Source organism: Phalacrocorax aristotelis, chromosome 2 (genome assembly GCF_949628215.1).
Source record: "Phalacrocorax aristotelis chromosome 2, bGulAri2.1, whole genome shotgun sequence".
NCBI lineage: Eukaryota > Metazoa > Chordata > Aves > Suliformes > Phalacrocoracidae > Phalacrocorax > Phalacrocorax aristotelis.
In genome coordinates this window covers 112,030,404-112,050,703 of record NC_134277.1, presented here as the reverse complement: position 1 = coordinate 112,050,703, position 20,300 = coordinate 112,030,404, and the positions used below count along the sequence as shown (strand labels likewise).

At 42.6% G+C, this 20,300-nt stretch overlaps 1 protein-coding gene across 4 annotated transcripts in view; it reads left to right on the top strand.

Annotated features, from left to right (window-relative positions):
• Positions 1–19,090, top strand: part of MTCL1 (microtubule crosslinking factor 1) — a 111,070-nt gene extending 91,980 nt beyond the window's left edge. For 2 of the 4 annotated variants that reach the window (XM_075084702.1, XM_075084701.1), the window contains 6 exons: positions 742–996; positions 5,121–5,426; positions 8,246–8,277; positions 9,669–11,229; positions 14,777–14,834; positions 17,854–17,914. In XM_075084702.1, the coding sequence (XP_074940803.1) occupies positions 742–996; positions 5,121–5,426; positions 8,246–8,277; positions 9,669–11,229; positions 14,777–14,815 (2,193 nt within the window). In that variant the 3' untranslated portion in view covers positions 14,816–14,834; positions 17,854–17,914. Of the gene's footprint in view, positions 1–741; positions 997–5,120; positions 5,427–8,245; positions 8,278–9,668; positions 11,230–14,776; positions 14,835–17,853 lie in introns of all 4 variants that reach the window. The other 2 variants (XM_075084700.1, XM_075084699.1) reach the window with 1 other exon arrangement.
• The last annotated feature ends 1,210 nt before the right edge of the window (positions 19,091–20,300 follow it).

Here is a 20,300-nt window from a genome sequence, read left to right as displayed (position 1 = left end):
CAGAGCCTACCCTGCTGGAAGCAGGGGGTTGGGCTAGAGACCTCCTGACACCCCATCAAGCCTGCATTTTCCTATAAATCTATTACCTTGGGCCAGCTCTTCTAATCTGATCAAGATGATCCCTTAGCATGAAGTGAAGGAGAAAGAAGGGAAGGTAGCATCAGCTAACTACCCTAGAAATCAAATCAGACAGCAGAACCTACAGAGATGGGGAGGATGATCTTGGTACACTTTGTGCTGCTAACACCCTCTTATGTTGGAAGGTGTGAGGAGCTGTACAATAAGATCGTTGCTGAGGGTTGTTCTGGGAGAAGTCTTTTCAGAGGATGAATGCACTGTCTTTAGGTTTCGGGGGCACTCAGTGAGAGCACAACAGCAGAGTAGTGGCTGAGGATGTTGTCCTGGCAGTTGTCTCAGAGATGATGATGAGGGTGGAGTTCATCTCCATGTTTTCTTCATTGCTGGTACCCACACTTGCAGCAGAAGAATCACAAGTGATATCTTAATAACATGAGCTGGTAGAGCTTGAGAAATTATTCCCTTTGGTTTTCACTGTCTTTATTTTAAAACATTATTCAAGTTGAACATCTTTGATCATTTCTTGAGATCCTAAGGGCTAAGAATTGCCATAATTTTGCCATTACCTTTATGGAGTTGTGTCTTTAACTCAAATCCATTGTCAGACACAGGTTTTTACCACAAAAAGTTTGATGTTCTAGTAATGTTTTATTTTAATGCCAGCTGGAAGGGAAGAGTGAGAACGCCTCAGGAGAAACAGCACTCACTTCTGATGCAAAGGGAGCTTTTAAAAGGGAAAGAGAAGAGCACAAGAAGCTTCTGGCTGAGAGTCATGGCGCGGTGATGGACCTCCGCTGGCAAATCCAGCACAGTGAGAAGAACTGGAAACGGGAAAAGGTGGAGCTCTTGGACAGGCTTGATAGAGACCGGCAAGAATGGGAGCGTCAAAAGAAGGAGCTGCTCAGGCGGATAGAGCAGGTAAGGAATCACTTGGGGTGAGCAATGGCTGGCTGCAAGCATGAGGCGTTGCACCATTACTACACTCAGGCCAAGTTCAAGAGACTGTATTAAGAAGCAGCACAGGAACAATTTTTGTCCCTGGAGTATATCAGTGGTTCTCATGCTAGACACACAAGGGAGTAAAAGGAAAATGCTCATAATCCCTATAAAAGACCACTTATGAGAAATCAGCTCCAGGTTAAAGGCCATTTCCTGCCACATTTCAGTTACCCTGTCCAGGCATGGTCACATTGATTCGTTCTGTTTGAAAGCTTTTGTGCATCTCTTTGTGCTAAAACACTCAATCCCACATGCAGGGTTATTCAAGGTTTGACACACAGCTTCCTGCCAAAAAAGTCTGTTCATCTGTGAATTAGCCACCAAAGATGCCGCTGCTGTGACTATTCAGTCTCAGCTGAATTCTTTTTCTTTAGCAAAGGAACCCTGGGGTTAGCATGAAGAGCCCTGACTGATAACAAATAGACAATTATCAATAGTAAATATTCAGAGGACACTTCTGACCCTGGTCACATGAATTTTGTACACACCTCTGCTATCATTTGCAAATCTGATAATTGCATACCTCTCCCCTTGGTTTTTTGTGCTCATATGCACTTTTATCTACTTGGTACTAGAACTAAATTATACCTAATGGATTTATTATCTGGCTGGAAGCCACATAAAAAATGAAAAGTTTAATAAGGGAGAGTTAATACACCATTTTTTGACTGAACATTGTTCAGCTATGAGTCATGCATTCCAGGAAAAGTAAGAAAAACAACTGAAATTGTGGGTCCTCAATTAACTGAATACTTTCTGGGTTTGGGAGATCAGGAATGGAACTGCACCAGATTTGTGCATGCTCTCTATGGAGTACTATGCTTGAATTAAGTGCAAAGGAGGTTCACAGGTTAAGTTGATGAAAGCCAGGTGTAACTTCATGACTAGTTTTTGAAAAGCGTTCGTTATCTGTGTCTCATGTTCCCATGCTTGGGCTGTAATAAGAAACTAAGACACCAGGCTGTAAATATTATAAGTACAAGATTAAACTTCAGTTTAAGCTACAGGTGTTAAACCCACAGAGAAGCAGTTAGGAAAACGCTGTACTCTACAGATATTTCTAAAATCAATACTAAAAGCATAGGCCTGAGTGGGCAGTGACCAATAGGAAGCTTTTACACACCAAGAAAGGTGATTTTTGAGCTTCTTAATTTAAAAATATTAATAAACTATATTCTGGATTTTTTAATCTCCCGACTATCTCAGGGGTTTTGCATAGACTTCATGCAGCTTGTTGAGCTAGCCCTTACAATGCCTTATATTGCAGACCAATAGTATGTCTCCTAAGATAAAAGAACAAATGCATATGAGGTAGGAGGGCTTGTAGCAGAGCTCTCCATCCAACTCACCTGGTTCCCAGGGTTCAGTGACAGAAGATGCCAAGTCCTCCATGGTTTCACTGGGCTGGTTTCTAACTGCTGAGTTTCAGTAACCAAACTGCCTCCTTTGGATCCTTCATGCAAAGTGGGAACTGAATAACCCTCAGAAAATTTCCCAATATATTAAGGAAGTAGACACAAACTTTTCTTTGGAGAGTCACTGACACATGTTTGGGTGTTTATGTCCTGTCCCTACGAACTACATTTTTTCATGTTATCTCTTCAGTGTATCCTCAATAGCTTGAGGGACTTAACCTCGTTAAAGATTGCTTTTTCTTTTCCCTGGGAATGGGGCACATTGAAGGAAATGTCAGGGAAATCCCTGTTGATGTTACTCAGCCTTTAATTCTCATTAAACTTGACATAACCTCTCAGAGTCATCTTGGGAGAGTCTACAAAATAGCTCTTAACTAGTCCTGGAGCTGATCTCTTTTGTTACTATTTTGAAACTTCTAGGCTTCAACTATATATTTACCATACGACAGAGTTGTACACAGAATTAGCAATAGATAGGGGAAATAAAAAATATTATATCAAGCTAATTTCAGAGGACTAGTTGATCAGAAATAGCATTTGAAATCTTGGCTACCTGCCTGCAAATCTTCATAACTTAGTCTTTGCTTATAATCAAACATTTCCCTGTGTGACAGGAAGCTTCCAAATATTTGCAGGCTTTTAGTTGAATAGCCTCTCAGATTGCAGTCATGCCCTGCTGTATATGGAAACAATTAGTATATCTCTGAAGACCTTCTCTCCAGGCTTTTCTGTGTGTATTCCATGTATGGCAATACGTAGAGGATGAGGAGACTACACCAGTGTGTGTGTTTGAAAAACGGAGTCTAAGAGATAGCAGAAGCCTGTGTGCCAAATTTCATGCTAATGCGTTAGGCCTGTCTGCTTTCACACAGCTCTTGAATAATACATTTAAGATAAGGGGGGAGCTCCCACCAATGTATAAAACATATAAAATACTTCACTCTGAATGGTTATGGAAATACTGCTCACATATAAAAAACATGATGGCCTACTTTTTTTCAGAGCTCCAAGTTGTTGTTTTTTTCTTTTCAAGTACACTGTCACTTTGTTTTTCCTTAGAGAATCCCCCTCCACTGTGCTTCTAAAGCTAATTGTGCACAGAGCTCACTGACAAATATTTAAACCCACAAAATAACCTGTATGGAATGTTGTGTGTTTAAAGGTATAAATGCACAGGGTCTCAAAAATCATTAGCTACTCTTGAAACTTAGGCCAGCTTTTCTCACTTTAATTCTCCTGTCAGCTGTCTGAGATTCAGAGTGAGCCACTAAACTGTTTTCTCATAAAGGTCCCAGATCATTATCCTTATAGGATCTCTGATAATCTGGAAAGGCTTGCAACTGGAACTGTGTATACAGCAAACATGCAATTACCATTTCTCCTTGCTTTGGGTCTTGCCCCATATGCTGGGGAATGGACTCCAGGATCTCTTGAAATACACTTTCTGGCCCCAACCTTTATAGGATACCTTAAATTAGCTCCTTCCAATAAAACTTTCAGATTTTGTATATCATGATCAAAACACTGAAGATGCATTCACCTTTTTGTAGACCTGAATCAAGCAAAAAACTCACTGACTTTAGCCCAAGTGAAAATGTAGTCATTTGAGACCTGAAATGTTTTGATCTGAGTGTGTTTATTTTTCCAAACATATACAGCAAGATTAAAATAATATGGCTTTGTAGGTCCTCAGTCTCCAGGGTCCTATTATTGTGCAGGTTATTGTCACTAACCTTAGCAGGCTGCTCTAGCAAAGCATCGGAGTTGCTTATCAGATTCCTGCTGATATTTATCATGTTTGAAAATATCACTTCATCTCTCCTGTTGTATTTAAAATCAGAGAAAAAGTTGATCACATAATCTAAGATTGGAAGAGGTTCTAAGATTCATAATCTAAGATTCCACTAGTGGTTCACCCTCTTTTCACCCAGCTTTTGCAAAGTGTAGAGTTAATATCTTTGATGGCCGTTCTATAAATTTGCATTTTCTTCAAACATGCTTTTCGTGCCTAATTCATCCCTTTCACAATGTACAATCCCTGTACAAATAGTCAACTTTCTATCCGTGCATTAGGGCTAGACAGTCTTTTAAAAAAAGCTTTTGTCTTTTGTTAAGTGGAATTTTCCACCTCTGGAAAGAAGTAATGTACATAAAGGTGCAACCTTTGTATTGCTGACAGAAGAAAAATGTTTTTGTTTTGAAGAGACTCCAAGTCACTCAACCTTCCTTGAGCTTTGACTTCTATTGCTTTAGGATCTCATATCAAGATTGCTTTTAAATAACAGTTGATGTTGATTTGTTTCTTCAAAAAGCAGATTACAAGTAGATGCATTATTTTGTGTATATACACACACAGTGTTTATATATGTATACATATAAATGTAAACAAGAAAAACTATACATAAACACATTTAATCACTCAAAATCCCATGAGTAATAGCATCAAAGTCCTAGAGACTTCGCCCTTTGTGGAAGGACCAGCGCAGCAAAGCCAGTGTCCCTGGAGCCAGGCGATGATCTCGGCCTCCGGAACGCATGGGTGCCTTGCTCCTGGGGAAGGATGAGTTCTGCAGAATGCCATAAGCTACGTGTGTCATGGCTGTTCATTTTAATTTGCCTTGTTTCCAGCTTCAGAAAGAAGTGAGCCCTCGAAGAGGAGGTGGTTTTCTGTGTGACCAGAAGGAGAGTAACCTTCGTCCATTTGCAACCCAGGGGAACCTTCATGTGCCTCGTTCAATGGGGTCAAGATCCTACTCTGATTCAGACGCCATTCAGTTTGATGACCGGTCACTGTCTAAGCTGAAGGAGAGTGATCGGTGCAGTGCCACGGAAAACCTCTTTTTGGAGTCGCTGTCTCTTGATTCCCCCGATGAGTCTGATGAGCACCGGTCTCGGCAGCTGGAGCGGGAGAAATTCTTGACCGGATTAACAGAAGTATGTGCTTCTCTACCTTTCATCAAGCCAGTGTGTTCGCTCTTATGTCAGAATTGGTACAGCATCCATGCTATGGGAAGTGAGATATTGTGTCATGGGCACTGCTTACAGTTACCCAGTAGTGAATTTGGTATGGACGAGATTTTGTTCCTTGTTGTGAGCTGATTAGACCAGTGTCAATCACCTGAGAAACTGGGAGCCAGCCTGAAGGGGCCAAAGATAACCTCACCTCGAGGCCATTTGTATTATGTATTGTGTATATAACTATATTTGACACAATATATTGGTTTAGAAGGTTTTAAATCTCTTTCAGCTGTAAGTAGATACATATATACAAAGAAACAAGGGCTATATTTTGTTAGTAAAGCAGTAAATGCTGTAGAGGGGCACTTCCATTGTGGTTGCCTTCTAAATAGATTAGCATGACTAAGTGAGATGAGGTATTAAAAAAAATAAAGTTGTTATTGATCAACAAAGTACCTACCCTCAGACTACACCATAAAGATATAGAGATGTAAAAGGTAGTGCTAAGAGATGCCATTGTGCCATAGTGAATCCTGCTAGAATCTGCACCACCACAGGTTTACTTTCACGAGTTCCAGGTCTTCACAGTTCTGTTTATATTGTTGCTGAATGAAACCCAGGGTCCCTGGCCCCATATGCTGGTACAAAGTAGCCTGTGAGCTGGCACTCAGTGGCACTGAGAATGTCCACAATAACCACAGCTATACACTTTAATGGTTCCTGTGAGGTTAAAAACACATTACAACATCAAAATGGTAGTATCTCCTTTATTTTCTGTTGTTCCTTAAGTGTTAGCAGCTGTTACAGAGCAAGAAGCATTCGGAGACTGCTGGAAGTTAAAATTATCAAGCAGGCAGCATGTTGCTTGGTGCAAGTTTTGAGTACTTCCTTTGTGCCTGAAAATTCAGATTTGTGCGCACGGGTTAGACATGCAGCTTGTACTTTGAGTACGTAAATACTGGTTAGGAGTACATATTATAGCAAATAGGGAAGCAGAAGCTTCCCAGTCAAAGATGTATCTGTGTATTCTGTCTTGAAAATTTGACCGCTCTGGAAAAGAGTTTGCCAAAAGGTCAAGATCTTGGGCTCCCTCCAGCACCAGGTTCACTGGTGTGCCTTGACTTGAACAAGTGCGCCTGTGAAAATTTTACCCAAGCATTTCTTTGACACCTATAACATTGTTATAGCTAAAAGACTGGGAAATCAAGTTCTCTGAGAGGAAGAAGAGAAAAACAAGATTAAGAGTGTCAAGAAATGTGACCACCCTTCTTACATTCTAAGTAGCTGTAGGTACCTAGATGTTCCAGTTAGATTTTCCTCCCTCAATGCCATAAATGTACAGCTGGCACTGTGGGATCCCATATTTATTATTTCTTAGCTTTTATTTCATACATGTCCAAGTGCTCAGTTAATAATGTTGGTACCAGTGTCAGGGATCTACATTTTGTGTTTAATTTTGATTGCTGCTTTCTTTCCTTCAAATTCAGTCTGATATTGAAGAAGGGGCATCTCTCTTCCCTTCTCTGTTTTTTCAGATTTTACCACCGTTAATGAAAGTGTTGGCAGCAAAATTTGGTCCTTGGTGATATTTTCATAGCTTCTTTCCTTCAAAGCATGTTTTAGTGAAACTTGGGCAAACTCATCTCCCCTCAGAGGGTTTGCTCAGGCAAGACTGACTGGAGTTAAATGAATAGCTTAACTCAGGATGCAGAGAGGCAACTGCAGACTCCAGACTGTTCCTCTCCACAGTATTTTCTTTGTGGTACTAACAGCAGTAGAAGTTAATCCAGCCTTCACCCTGATTCTCCATTTAGCTAGATCAGATTTACTCTGTAGTAACTCCACTGAAGCCACCAACATTGTTCCAGTCTTATACCAGAATGAATGAAAGGGTGGTCAGTTTACTCGTATTTTTTCCCCTGACTCTGGGTAAATACCAGAAGGGTGTTTGCTGAGTTAAGTGGCGCTTTTTTTGAATAGTCACAATTTGAAATACACTTCTGTGTTGGCAATGTTCTTGATTTCACAGGTTGAATAAAAGTAATAGGTACTAATACTCTTTTTTTTCTGGATCGCATTTTATATTCCCTACATATTATTAGAAATATAAGCAAACAGTTAAAATAATAGCTGTAGAGCAATTGCTTCAGAAGTATCTGTTAAAAAACCCAACTCATTATGGGAAATGTCACAGGGAAATAATTGCCATAAAAACATCTTAGTGCCATTAGCAAACTGTAGGTATACCCCTATGAAAGAAGTAATAGTCTTCCCACACATTTAATATAGCTAGCTTAATGAGTTTCAACTGGTGCCATTTGTTGGTTCCTAGAGAACCTATAATGAAGTCTTATGTCAAAGGAGCCCAGTTTATCTCTTATTTCAGCACAGCTAGGTGTCTGGCATAAAGCAGATTAAGGCCACAGAACGAATTCACTCACAAATATAGGGTCCAAAGCAATATCTTGTACACGTGGAAAAAAACTATTTGCCGTTTACTTCCATTTGTGATTGCACAGGACTATAAAAGCTCAAGGCTGTTGTAGGTTTGGTGTACAGGCTTTCCCTGTGCAGTCTGTTGTCCTGATAGGATTTCCCATTGTGCTACCCAGGTACAAAGGGAAGGATAATCCCACTGGCAATTTAAGATTCCTTATCAGAGGGAAAATCAGCCACTTTTTATAAACAAATATACCTGGTGGAACTAACTGGAAGTGAATGACAAAACACCCACAAGCTAATGCCACAAACAGGTTCAGAAATAACTTATTGTGTTTGTTTCTGTTTTTCTTCAGGAGGAAGAAACACACAAAGGAAATCTTCAAAGGTGAGTAAAATTTACAGGGGAAGAGACCAGCAAGTATTCAGTTGCCAGAGCTATAGCTCTCTGGCACCCAAACCACAGAGCCAAGGCATAACTGTGCCGCCTCCTAAGCAGCCTGTGAGCCAGATTAATGGATTTACCCAGGGATTAATTTGTCTCAGTATGCTTCTGTTCTACTCTGATTAACTGGAGCCACATTCAGCTGTGGTGCACAAAGATCAAACTGTATGAATGTGCATGAAGCTGCGGCATACGCTGAAGGCTATGCCTACCTTAGCAAGTAGTGCAGACCTGTAGACCTCAATATATAGAGGAAAATGGCTGGTGCTGAGGACCTGACATGTCCCTGCATGTCAGGGATATTTTGCTTTGGACTAGTTCTGGGCTGATCCCATGGGTTTAATATCCACCAAACTCTAGAGTGCATTAGTTGTGTTTCTGGAGAGCATCTTCCAGCTCACTTTCATCCCAAAGGAACACAGCCCATGCTCTCTGAGATCACCCTCAATGCAAACCAGAGCATCCAAACAGGACATCCACTTCAAAACCGCACTCCTAATCTCACCTAACTCCCTAATGCAGATGCACCCTAACTGCAGCTGGTGCTTTTGATTAAAAACTCACAGTGAGTCTACTGTATCCTCCAGATCACTGATAAATACTGCTTGCTGAATCCTTACCTAGCTTGAGTTACCTCATTGAGCTGACTCTGATAACTATGCTCTTTTGCATTTTTAAGTAGTCCCATTCAGAAAGCTTCTTTTGTTTGATTTTTCTTAAAGCAAAGCAGTAGGACAACTCAGCTGAATGCTTGTCATTTGTACAAACTAGCGAAGCGTGGGAAAGCCAAGAATCCAGCATTATCACATAGCGATTCCCTTTGGTTGAATTATAGCACGAGCTCAACTCACCAAGCCAGTTCAATGTAACAGCATGTCCCACATCGCTACGCACCAGCTGTGCAGCCTGGGCAATCTCAGGAGTGGAGATGGACTTGCTGATTTCCCAGCAAGACAGAAATACTCCACAGCTGCTTTGAAAAGCGTGCCTCGTAGTGTTGCAAAGACTCATTTTCTGTGAATGGTATATTTCTGAAATGCATCCTACTGCTCCATATTTCAGACATTTGCCAAGCAGTAATCCACGAGAAAGCAGTAAATTAAGAGCCATTAATAAACCATTTGGTAATTCTAATGACACATCAGGAATGCTTGCATTTCACAGCTATTTTAAAAATAATAAAAGGGAACTTTAATGAAAGAGAGGGCTAAAGTGGTTTCACAAAAATGCAGGTAGTGAAAGCCGAGTTTCCTGAGTTAGTCTGCTGCTGAAAATGAGTTGTTCTGTGAGAGTTTCCAAGCCTATGAGTGACACTCTCATGTTCCTCTCTCCAGGGCGATGTCCGTTTCTTCTATGTCAGAATTTCAGCGCCTGATGGATATTTCTCCATTTCTACCAGAAAAAAACTTGCCTTCATCCAGCAGCAAAGATGACCTAACCCCTCCCCTGTCTCCTGATGATCTGAAATACATTGAGGAGTTCAACAAGAATTGGGATTACAGTAACACTAGGAACCATGGTGGGGCCACTGAGAAGCCTGCTGAAGGCTGGGCAGAAAGGACAGAAATTGGGAAAGCCGGCAATGTGCCTACTTCAGATCCCTTCCAGGCATCATCATGGTACCTCACCACCAGTGTCACTATGACAACTAACACCATGACCAGCCCGGAGCACTGCCAGAAGCAGCCAACAAGGAGTCACGGTGTAAGCGAGAAAATGGGAGTTCGGGTCTTTCACAGCCCACCGGTTGTCCGTAGGTTTGATAACTCGGTGATAGCTGGCAGCGAAGGGAAAAACCAGGTTGAGCCGGACTTCCTGTTTTCTGTGACCAAAGCTATGGGGAATGTCGCTGAGACAAAAGGTGCTTCCTCAGATATGTTTGGAAGATGGTCTTGTGACCTGGCCAAACATCATAAGGATTTTCTGGAGAGTGGTCTTCATCCCATTGAACGTCCTATTTGCACTACTGTAGGCTTTGCCTCACCCTTGCACAGCTTAGAGATGTCCAAAAACATGAGTGATGATATGAAGGAGGTCGCTTTCTCTGTCCGAAACGCAATACGCTCTAACTCTAATTCAGCAGAGCCTCAGTTTAAGGACACCGCGTGTCAAACCAATGGTATGAGAACAACAGGGACACAGACCACCCAGACGATCAGTGTTGGCTTGCAGACGGAAACCCTGCGCAGTATCACCAGCAGTCCACACAAGTGTCTGACACCAAAGGGAGGGTCCACGCCTGTCTCTTCACCATCCAGAAGCCTAAGAAGCAGGCAAGTGACCCCTGTCATTGAAAAGGTCCAGGCTAAGTTTGAACGCACATGCTGCTCCCCCAAATATGGCTCTCCAAAGCTGCAAAGAAAAATCCTTCCCAAATCAGACCAGCCAAATAACCGGACTTTGCCTGGCACACCTCAGAAAGGATTCAGTGAGTCCGCTTGGGCTAGATCAACTACTACAAGGGAGAGTCCTGTCCACACCACCATCAACGATGGCCTCTCCAGTTTGTTCAACATTATTGACCATAGCCCCATCTTTCATGAGACCTTCCAAAAATGCCCCAGGTCTAGCAGCCGGTCCAGGTCAGCAGAACCCAGACCAGAACTGGGCCCATTGCAGGAGCCATGTACAAATGCCCGTGGCAGATCACCCAGTCCTCTCCGTTTGGGGACAGAGACGCAAAAGGATGAAGGGACTGAGGTGACAAGTATCAGGCAGGACTTATCTGCTCCTCCAGGGTATACGCTTACAGAAAATGCTGCCAGGATCTTGAATAAGAAACTTTTGGAGCATGCCTTAAAGGAAGAGAGAAGGCTACCTTCACACAGCCCACCAAATCTTAGCAATGACAACAGCACAGGAGAAATTATCAAAGTAGATCCAGGGTCCATAGAGGTAATGAGTTTGTTTGTTTTTCCTCCTATAGCTAAATGCACTCTTCTTTGAACAAATGCATTATGAGATCTCTTGCAGTCCTAGTGAGTATTTACAATGAATATCCTTGTCCTGCCGTGGTACCACCAGCGAGTCCCAGTTATGAAACTATTGGATTAGTCACTGAAGAACTCATTAAAGAATTGAGTTTCTATCCTGACAGCTTATCGGGCTTGAAAGCGTCAGAAGAGCTTTATCCTTTAAAGGATAAAGATGCCTTTACAGGATAAAAGCAGTTCTCCCCTGAAGTACTGGGATAGGGGTTTTCTGTCACAAAACACACAACATGTTACAGGTGCCCTAGGAACTCCAGGTTTGAGTAAATTTCTCTTTCACGCTGGGTGGAAAGGTAGACTCTTTCTCCTACATAAGAATGGGTGTTAACAAGTTTGCATGAAAAATAGCCTCTACAATACCCTGAACCAAAACTTCAGGGCCTTCAGCATACCTTTTCTGGACATATCTGATTAAGTTTGGCTTGGGTCTGTGAATGTGATTAAATGACATGACTTTTGGTGCTGACTGTTGTGGCCTCACAAAAAAAAAAGAAAAAGAAAGAAAAAAAATGGATAATCAACTAGTCTAAGCACATACATACTTAGGGTTTAAGAACTCTTTATTGGTATTTTGCTGTCAACAGTGTAACGGTCATCATCTGTCTCAGCAGGTATGCCCAAGTATTGGGGGTCATATTCTCAGGTACGGTAATGTGCTACAGCAATCAACAAAAAAAAGGGTGTAGTGATGGAAAATGGTTTCAGTTATCAGTGTCTAAGCCTCCTGTTTCTGGTGAACCTTTGTGCACATGAGTGTTGCCCCAAGGACGCCTGAAGAAGCTGAATTATGTGCAGCAGATGTCACCTTTCTGGTACAGCAATGAAATGGCATGTGCCCTGCTGGTTGGTGATACTCCCCACTGCAGGAGCCCCTCACCCTCTCTGCCTCTTTAGCATTGTGATGTTTTGGTGGCCCCCAGCCTGCAGGGCAGCTGCTCCTCCTTGACCCCTACACAGCCCAGACATCCCACCTTAGCCTTGCTAGGCTCACTCCTACCACTCCTACCTCAGATAGCCTCAAGGAAAGGATCAAACCCCATTTTCTAAGTCAACATTTGGCTTGAAGGATTTGTGGGAACCTGAGCACTGAGACTTTGATTCTGCAGTTTGCCTTGCACCAGTGGGTGGTTCTCAATGGACAGTTGGTTCCTCTTTTGTAGGTGCTGCTCAGATGACATGCTCTCTGTTGCCTAATAGAGGATCCAAAGCTGAGGTTATATTACCTATATGCAGTTTAAACAGATATAAACAGGGAAGCTTGTACACATAAAAAAGAAACCACGTGCATAAATAACAGTGAATGAAAGTGGGCTGTGTGCACAAACCTCAGAGTGAATAGAAGTGCAAAGCAGCCACCTTTATTTGACTCTTTCTAGCTGTCTCTCTATTTTGTCCTCAGTTTGAAATACTGTGAATGCACTACTGGTCCTTATTAGAAAGCGTGTTGCACTTTTACAGGTTCAAATCAGCTTTGCCTTCAAGGCAACCCCGGAAACTCTTGATTTCCTCCTGAATCTTTTAAATGTCTCAGCAGATTTCAAGTATAAGGAAATGGATGTGATCCCACATCATCACAAATTGCTGTTGGCAAAATACAACTAGCTCAGAACCTGAGTTTGATGCACAGAGAGATTTGTGTCAATGCTGTTTAGCAAAAACCCATTGACCATGAACTCTGCAGAAAATTGCTCCTCTCTTGTGAATTCTCAGTATCTTTTACCTATATTTTTTAGTACCAAGCCTCAGAGCTAAGACCCCTTTTTCCTTGCAACTCTTACTTGGTTGTTATGACTGTTGTCTAGATGCACGGGTTAAGATCTTTCCACGGTCCTGTCATTTCTCAGGAATATGCATTGAAAAGGAAGGTGGTGGGTGTTCACACAATGAGCTTAGCTTTTCCTAGGTGAGGTGATGCTCTACAAGATGTCCTTAATGGAGCACAGGTTCAGGGCTGAAAACAAAACCTCCAGTAAGTTTAGGATTTGCAGATGCCTTGGGTTATTTGTGCATTATATTGACCACGCAAATGACACTTTGTCCAAATTCCACGTAGCACACTCTGTACAAAGAGAGATGCAGCAGTTCAGCAAATTATGATCTTGGAGATGGCAGGCTGTGCTTAGGGCAGCGTCATGTCAGTGCTGCCCCTTCCACCCTCCTGTAGATCTCTGCTCTGCTTCCCCCTCGCCTATTGGTTTCTGGACAAGACAAGTGACCTTCTTACCACTGAACGCCTTCTTGTTTCTGCAGTCATGGCATGGTACATTAATGACTTTTAGATGTGCATGGAGCACCTGTTGGTGCCTTTGCTTTAACTTGAGCTTCTGAGTGGTTTAGTTATGTAATTTTTATATTCCTGCTGCAAATATGAAATCTAGTTCATATATATATGTATATTTACGTAAATACGTATGTGTGCATGTGAGTGTATATGCATACACAGTAGTAATAACTCTGTATTTTCTAACTTGCCCAGAGCTGCTTACAAGCAAATTCATATCCACCTAGTGCAGCCTAGTAGTGTCTTATCCTGCTAATTCATGAAACCACTGACTTGCATATCATGGGATTTATAAATATTACCATTAAAAATGTAGATTAGCATTACCTAACTAACAATGTAAGAGCAGTATGAACATTTTTCTTCTATGACTAGCAAGGCTGTAAATCATAGAGGTTACACAATAGTCCTGGACTGGTGGTCAGACCCATTTCTGGAGGCAGCACTGGGAAAGGACCGTCCACACGGACCCACAGAGGAAAGGGCAGCTGCTGCATCATCTGCTGGCTGGGGCAGAGCAACTGCCATCCACTTGCTGCTGAACCGTTCCGCATTTGAGGGGGAATGTTAAAAAGAAAGGAAGATATTGTCAGCATTAAAGTGCTTTAGCTTTAGTTTGAGTCTCCCATCCAGTGTCGCTGTTAAGTAGGAACAAGGGAGAAGGGTGAGGCAAAATGCTTTCATGAAACCTGCACAACATAAGCACCATAAAATATCAGTCGCTTTTTCATTTGTTAAAGAATTCCTAAGCAGATGTTCTCTCCTGAAGTCAAACAAAGGAAAAATGATACAGCTTTATTCCTCTTTCATGGTAATGTGGGTTTTCCCTAGTCTTAATCAAGGTTGGCAAAGGATAACAGGTGTGTTCCTCCGCTGAGTTGAAATGTTTGGTTTGTTTAATGCTATGTCCACATCTGAGACTGTCCTAGGATTGTAAAGGGTTGATTTGTTTTCTTCCTTGCTTTCTAAATCTTTTTCTGCTAGTGGCTTATCTTTTATTTTTGATTATTAGTTTCCCTGTGATAACAGCGGTAACATGATCTGAATTGGTAGTAACATCTGGAGACTTCTTCCTTGCTGACATGAAATCTTCACTTTAAAAAAATAATTGATTAAAACAGTTCTTTCCAACCTACCTGCTTTCTTTTTCTTTTCTGTCTGTTCTGTCCAGAACCAAACTGTCTTATTAACTGCCCCCTGGGGACTCTAACCCTGCCTGCCTCACTGCTGTAAGTCCTTTCTACCTTGTTTCCACAGCTTTCCAAAAGCGGTCATTTTGAACATGTGGGTTAACGAAGGGAAATAAATGACCACAGCTCCAGAGGTATTGGCACGCACCCAACATCCCTGTGGGGTCCCTCGTATGCGATGGTCAGGAAGCGCTCAGGATAGAAGCCCATGGCAGCATGGGCTATGAAGAAGTCACACTTAAGTCAAAATTTGTGCTGTTGGGGTTTTCTGTTAAACTTTAAAACATTGGCAAAATGTAAGACCAACATAAAGGTGTGCAGAAATGTTGGGGAGGGATTCAGATTTATAACCAACCTCTTTTTTTTTTGACAAATGCACAGCACTGCTCAGGGCTTCTGGCTGCCCTGGGCTCCATTCCCTCTGGCCATGGCTACAACAGCAGGAGGAGAGGGCTGCGGAGCGGGCTCCAGCACCAGCCTGTGGCTGATGGACACCTTTGCTCATTAAGCTGTTCCCAGCCTAGTTTTGGCCAATGGCTGGGGTTGCCGCAGCGGAGGGGGGGAAGAAGCTCTGCAGACGTGAGCCATGACTGTCCACTGTGCCTCAGAGCCAGAAAACTGTTTTATTTATGTATTAATATAGGCACAGCCATGGTGGCTGACAGCCTGGCTTAGGAAATAGCTAGAAACTAAAGCTGAAATCATCTTTCCCATTTTCAATGTCCAGGCTAAGAAGTGCTGCCTGTCCACCCACACCCCCAAGCAAACACCAAACTAAATTGCCCACAGGATATTAATTTTTTTAAAAAACATTTCTACTATGTTAGATACATGTGGTTAGTGAGGAGGGGGTTTCACAAACCATGCCAGACAGTTTCCTTGTCATGGCTGGATTTCCTTAGCGCACACCAAGGAAGCCACACTGCAGGTGGGGTAACTGACTCAGCAGCCAGCACGTTATAAGCTTATGCTGCCAGTCAATTTTTGGCCCTGGAGGAACGTCTATTGTGAACCCAGCTTTGCATTGTGCTGGGCATGTGTACATCACAGATAAGATGAGCTTAGCCCTGCCATTTGGTAAAAGCTGACCAACATCTGCTGGTGTGCTGGAGAAAGGCTTTTGAACTGGGAGGCAGCAGTGGAAATAAATTTTGTTATCGCCATGCTGACTCTCATTTACAGCTATGAAACTAGGATAAAGCAGCCAGAAGCAAGCAGTGCTATAGAGATATCATTTTTAAGCTGCTGTTTAGAAAGAGGCTAAAACAAAACCCGCAAATCTCATAGCCTCAATTCACTGTGTTGTGCTGCCTGAGAGTATTGCTGCACATATGGATTTTTCTTAACAAATCTGAGTCTAGTGGCAGCTTTCACAGACCATATGTTGCCCTAGGTGCAATGGGATAAGGTGAAGTAAGGACACAGACTCAGTCTTCTTATTAGCAACAATTTGTATTTCAACCTTAGTGTTGTTTTAGAGGGGCATTGTGAGGTTTATGGTGGAGAAGTGGGGCGGGGGGCGAGGATGCAGAGCAGCAGCAGTGCAGGCCTAGGCTCTGTAGCCCCCCGAGCAGCTTCTGTGATGGTACCCTCCTATTGCTGTCTGCAAGTGCCAAGGGCAGATGAGCACAGTGCTGCCTCGAGCGATGATGTGCATCTGCCCACCACCATGGTGGCTGTGCATTGCCCAAAGGCACCGAGGTTCACCCTTCAGAGTGGTTTCCCCAAGTCTGATGAGGCACCCTCTCTGAAACACACACCTGCACAAGCTCCATTTCCCATATCTCAGCTCTGTGTCTTCAAAATTGGTCTTTCTGTCATGTAACATTTCATGTTTGGTCCTCCCACTGCAAGAGAGGTTCAATGGCATATCACCTTGTTTGTTCACTGCCGCTCACATCATGTTACCTACTCCAATATTCTCCGTCCCTCGTCCCATTTCTCCTTCTCCTTTGCTTCCTACTGCAACATTCTGCCTTGGTTTCCCTGTGCCTTACCATGCCAGAGCTTTTCCTTTGCATTGTATCATTTCTAGTGTCTCCTTGTTTATCACCAGTTTGCACTCTGATTTTGAGAATGGTTTTTATTGAACTGTCCTGTTGTCTCCAGTGACTGCTTCTCAGTCTATAGGTTGACAAACTCCACTGATTTGCTTTTCTAAATGAAAAAGTATGCAGTGAAATTTAGAAGTTTGGCTTTGGCACTACAAGACAGACTTGTTCCCACAGTCACTCATCTTCATGTAAGGAGCGTTCACAGCAAGGCACAGTATAGCTGTGCTATGAGCAAAGTCCATAAATATTAGAAGCAATTACCAACTTAGTGCCAGGGTGAAAAATCACCACTGCACATTTTTCCTAATCTCAAAGGCAGGCTAACCAAGCCTGAACAGTGGAAAATTGGTAGAGGAATAAATTTTCAGGTTTTATCTATTTCTGTGAATGTCATCTTTAACATACAGTACCACTGAATCCTGTAATTCAGGCTTTAGCAGCTGGAAGTAAGGAGTGACGGTCCAGAAGATGAAATCTGTAGGTAAGCCTCATCTTTAATCCAGCTGGAGATCATAACTAGTCCTGTAGTCATTATTCTGCTGCTAAGAAGTCTTTCCTTCGTGTCAGTCTGAATTCTGAAGCAGACAAAAGGAGTCAGTGGTTGATTTTCACCCCACTTGCAAATGCCAAACCTGTCCCTTTTATGCCAGGTCAGCGCTTAGAACAATGTGATGAATAGTGGATTTCCCTGAATTATCAAGCAAATGTGCCTCACAGCTCTTCTCTTTCTAGCACAAGGAGAATTAGCAAGTGGAAGTTTGTCAGCTACTCCGGCTCATCCCAGGCCTCTTTCTTTCATTCTCTCCTTACCTGTTCCATAAATCACAGATATACATGCAGATACCTGGAGCCCATGCACAGACAGATGTTCGCTGCTTGCTTTTGTCCCATAACCTGACAGATGCTTAGCTTTCGTTTGAATTTTTTGTTTCTTAATTCTTCGTGCATCCAGATGGCCTCTAATGCAAGTCACTAACCGCTGTTTTGCTCTCTTGGCTGCCAAGGAACTACCTTGTTCTGCACTAGCCCCGTCCCTCCAACCCTGCTTCTCCCGGCCAGAGAGACCAGCGAACCGGCGCCCACCATCACGATGGGCTTCACATTCCCCTACTGCCTCACAGTCGCAGTCCAGCGGAGACCCGACTTCCTCAGAAGAGAGCGGAAGCAAGGAGCCACCGGCAGAGACCCCCAGCCAGGGAGGCGAGCCGGCCTGACTCCGCATGGGAATAGGGGGGCTGCGACTCGCCTCCGCCAGGTCACCCGCCAGCCGTCTCCGCCACGAAGACGAGAGGTCCACTTGGAGAGGTCAAAGAATGTTCTCAGACGCAGCTGCTGAATGTCCGACCTGGGAAACAGAGGTGTTTCTAGAATGAAACAGTTAATGTGCCTGTAATAACTTAATTTTTTTCATAGCTGAGAAAACTATTTTTGTCTCCATCTTTTCTACATACAGTATATTAACAAAAAAAAAGGGTTAAAATTATATAAAGTAAGATTTAAAAAAAATGTAAATTAAGTTTTAAGGGAATTTGAATACGTGCTCGCGCTCTCTCCAAATACCGACTGCCTTTTGGTTATATTTGCACTGTTATGTTTTCGATTTTGGTTTTGGGTTTTTTTGGGTTGGTTGTTTTTTTATTATTTCATGTAAAACTAGGGTCTTAAGTTAATTTTATTCTATTTTAATGTCAGTGTTATTGGTTTTTAAAAGTAAGGTTCTTAAAGATGCTTCAACTCTCTGAAGCGATACCTTTTAAGTAGTGAAGAAAGCCATTAAGCTAGTTCACTAGACTTGTATCAATTAAGATGGAGGGGAATACAGGTAAACACAAGAAAAAGTGTAAAAAAAAGAATGCCTCAGAAAGTCTTACGGAGTTAGCTGTAAAATACACCTACAATACTTGACTTGCATGCCTCTGGGTCCTCGCACTTTAGTGCATGTACATACTCCTACTGTACTTCTACCATCACATAAATGTGAGTCAATCTGTTTCACTGTAATATTGTTGTGAATTTACCTGTACTGTACTTTTATTGTTGGTATTCTTGCATTGACTATACAAAACCAGTTTTTAAATTATTGTTAGCAGTTCAACTGGCTGTGTACAGTGTTTACTGAGAACTTCCTTCATTTTGGGAAAACCACGGAGATCTCTGGGCATACTAAATTGTAACTGGTCTTGTTTAAGAGTCTGGTGAAGACCATGTGAAGTGGAAATAAAACTCTCAGTATTTACAAGGTGCTCGAGTTCTTCGTGATTTTTCTTTCTGATGGTACTTCCCAGGTTCATTTAACTGGGGGGTGGTGGAAAGCCCCCAAACTCCTCCTATATTCATAAGGGAAGAAGAATGCTTCTTTATATGCAATAAATCATGGCAAAGCCAAACATTATGCTGTGCTCCACAGACTCCTATAAGCACTGGATAAGGCCATGGGAAGGTTTCTAAATTCCCTCACTGAACTCTGTGAAATGGCTGCTCACACAGATAGTGGGACCTGTCTTCTCAGTTCCTCTGAAGCCGTATGTCTTGTTGCTTCAGTCATTCATGGGAGTAAAAACCAGCCAGCTAAACATAATACCAAAAATATTACACATCCCATGTTAATCTAAGCTTATGTCTTGTCTGCATTACACACAGAGACCAATAAAAGCAGGGTTTTTGTAAAACTGGTGGCTAACACTAAGAAGTAAATACAGCTGACAATTCGTGCGCTTCCAGGAGGTGGAAGCCTCTCGAGCTATTTTGCCTGGGACCATCTGTTTGGCCACATGCTTTCTCTGGGTGCCCCAGAACTGCTCTGGCTAGTTATCCCATCACTGAACTGGCTCATTCCTGTTCAATTTCCTTTGCTGAGGCTTTCTGAGGCTCATTTGTTGAAGAGCACCATCTGGGATCCCTAGAAGCCTCCCTGGTTAGCTCTGCTGAGCGATAAGCCCCTTGCATCCTGTCCTGCTTTCTAAGAAGTTTAATTCAGCTGTTGGAACAAACTTCCTAGCTGTTGGGTCAGCTCCCAGATACCAGCCTGTTGAATTCTGATTTCTCCCTACAGTCGTTAGGACCATGGCTATTAACAGTATCAAAATGTCCACCTGTGGGTCATCATGACGAAATTTGCCACTTACCAAGATAGGCAGTGACTGAAAAGTACTGTTGTACCAGCCAAAGCAAGCGGTATCCAGTGCTGTTCCTGAGCAGCAATCATCACATTAGGTGCTAATTGCCTTCCCAGTTGTCTCAAAGCCTCACTGCTAGCATTTTTTGAGTGCTAGGTTGACACTCCCAAGTCTGAATGCTTAAGATTGTCCATGATGGCCACCCTACTTGCTTCAAAATTTCTCACTGCAACACTTTGCTGAATTGTTGTAATGATTTCAGTTTGGGAGTGGAAGGAGGAGCACCTGCAAGAAGTGTTTAGAAGGTCAAAAAAGAGTCACAATGGTTGTTGAAA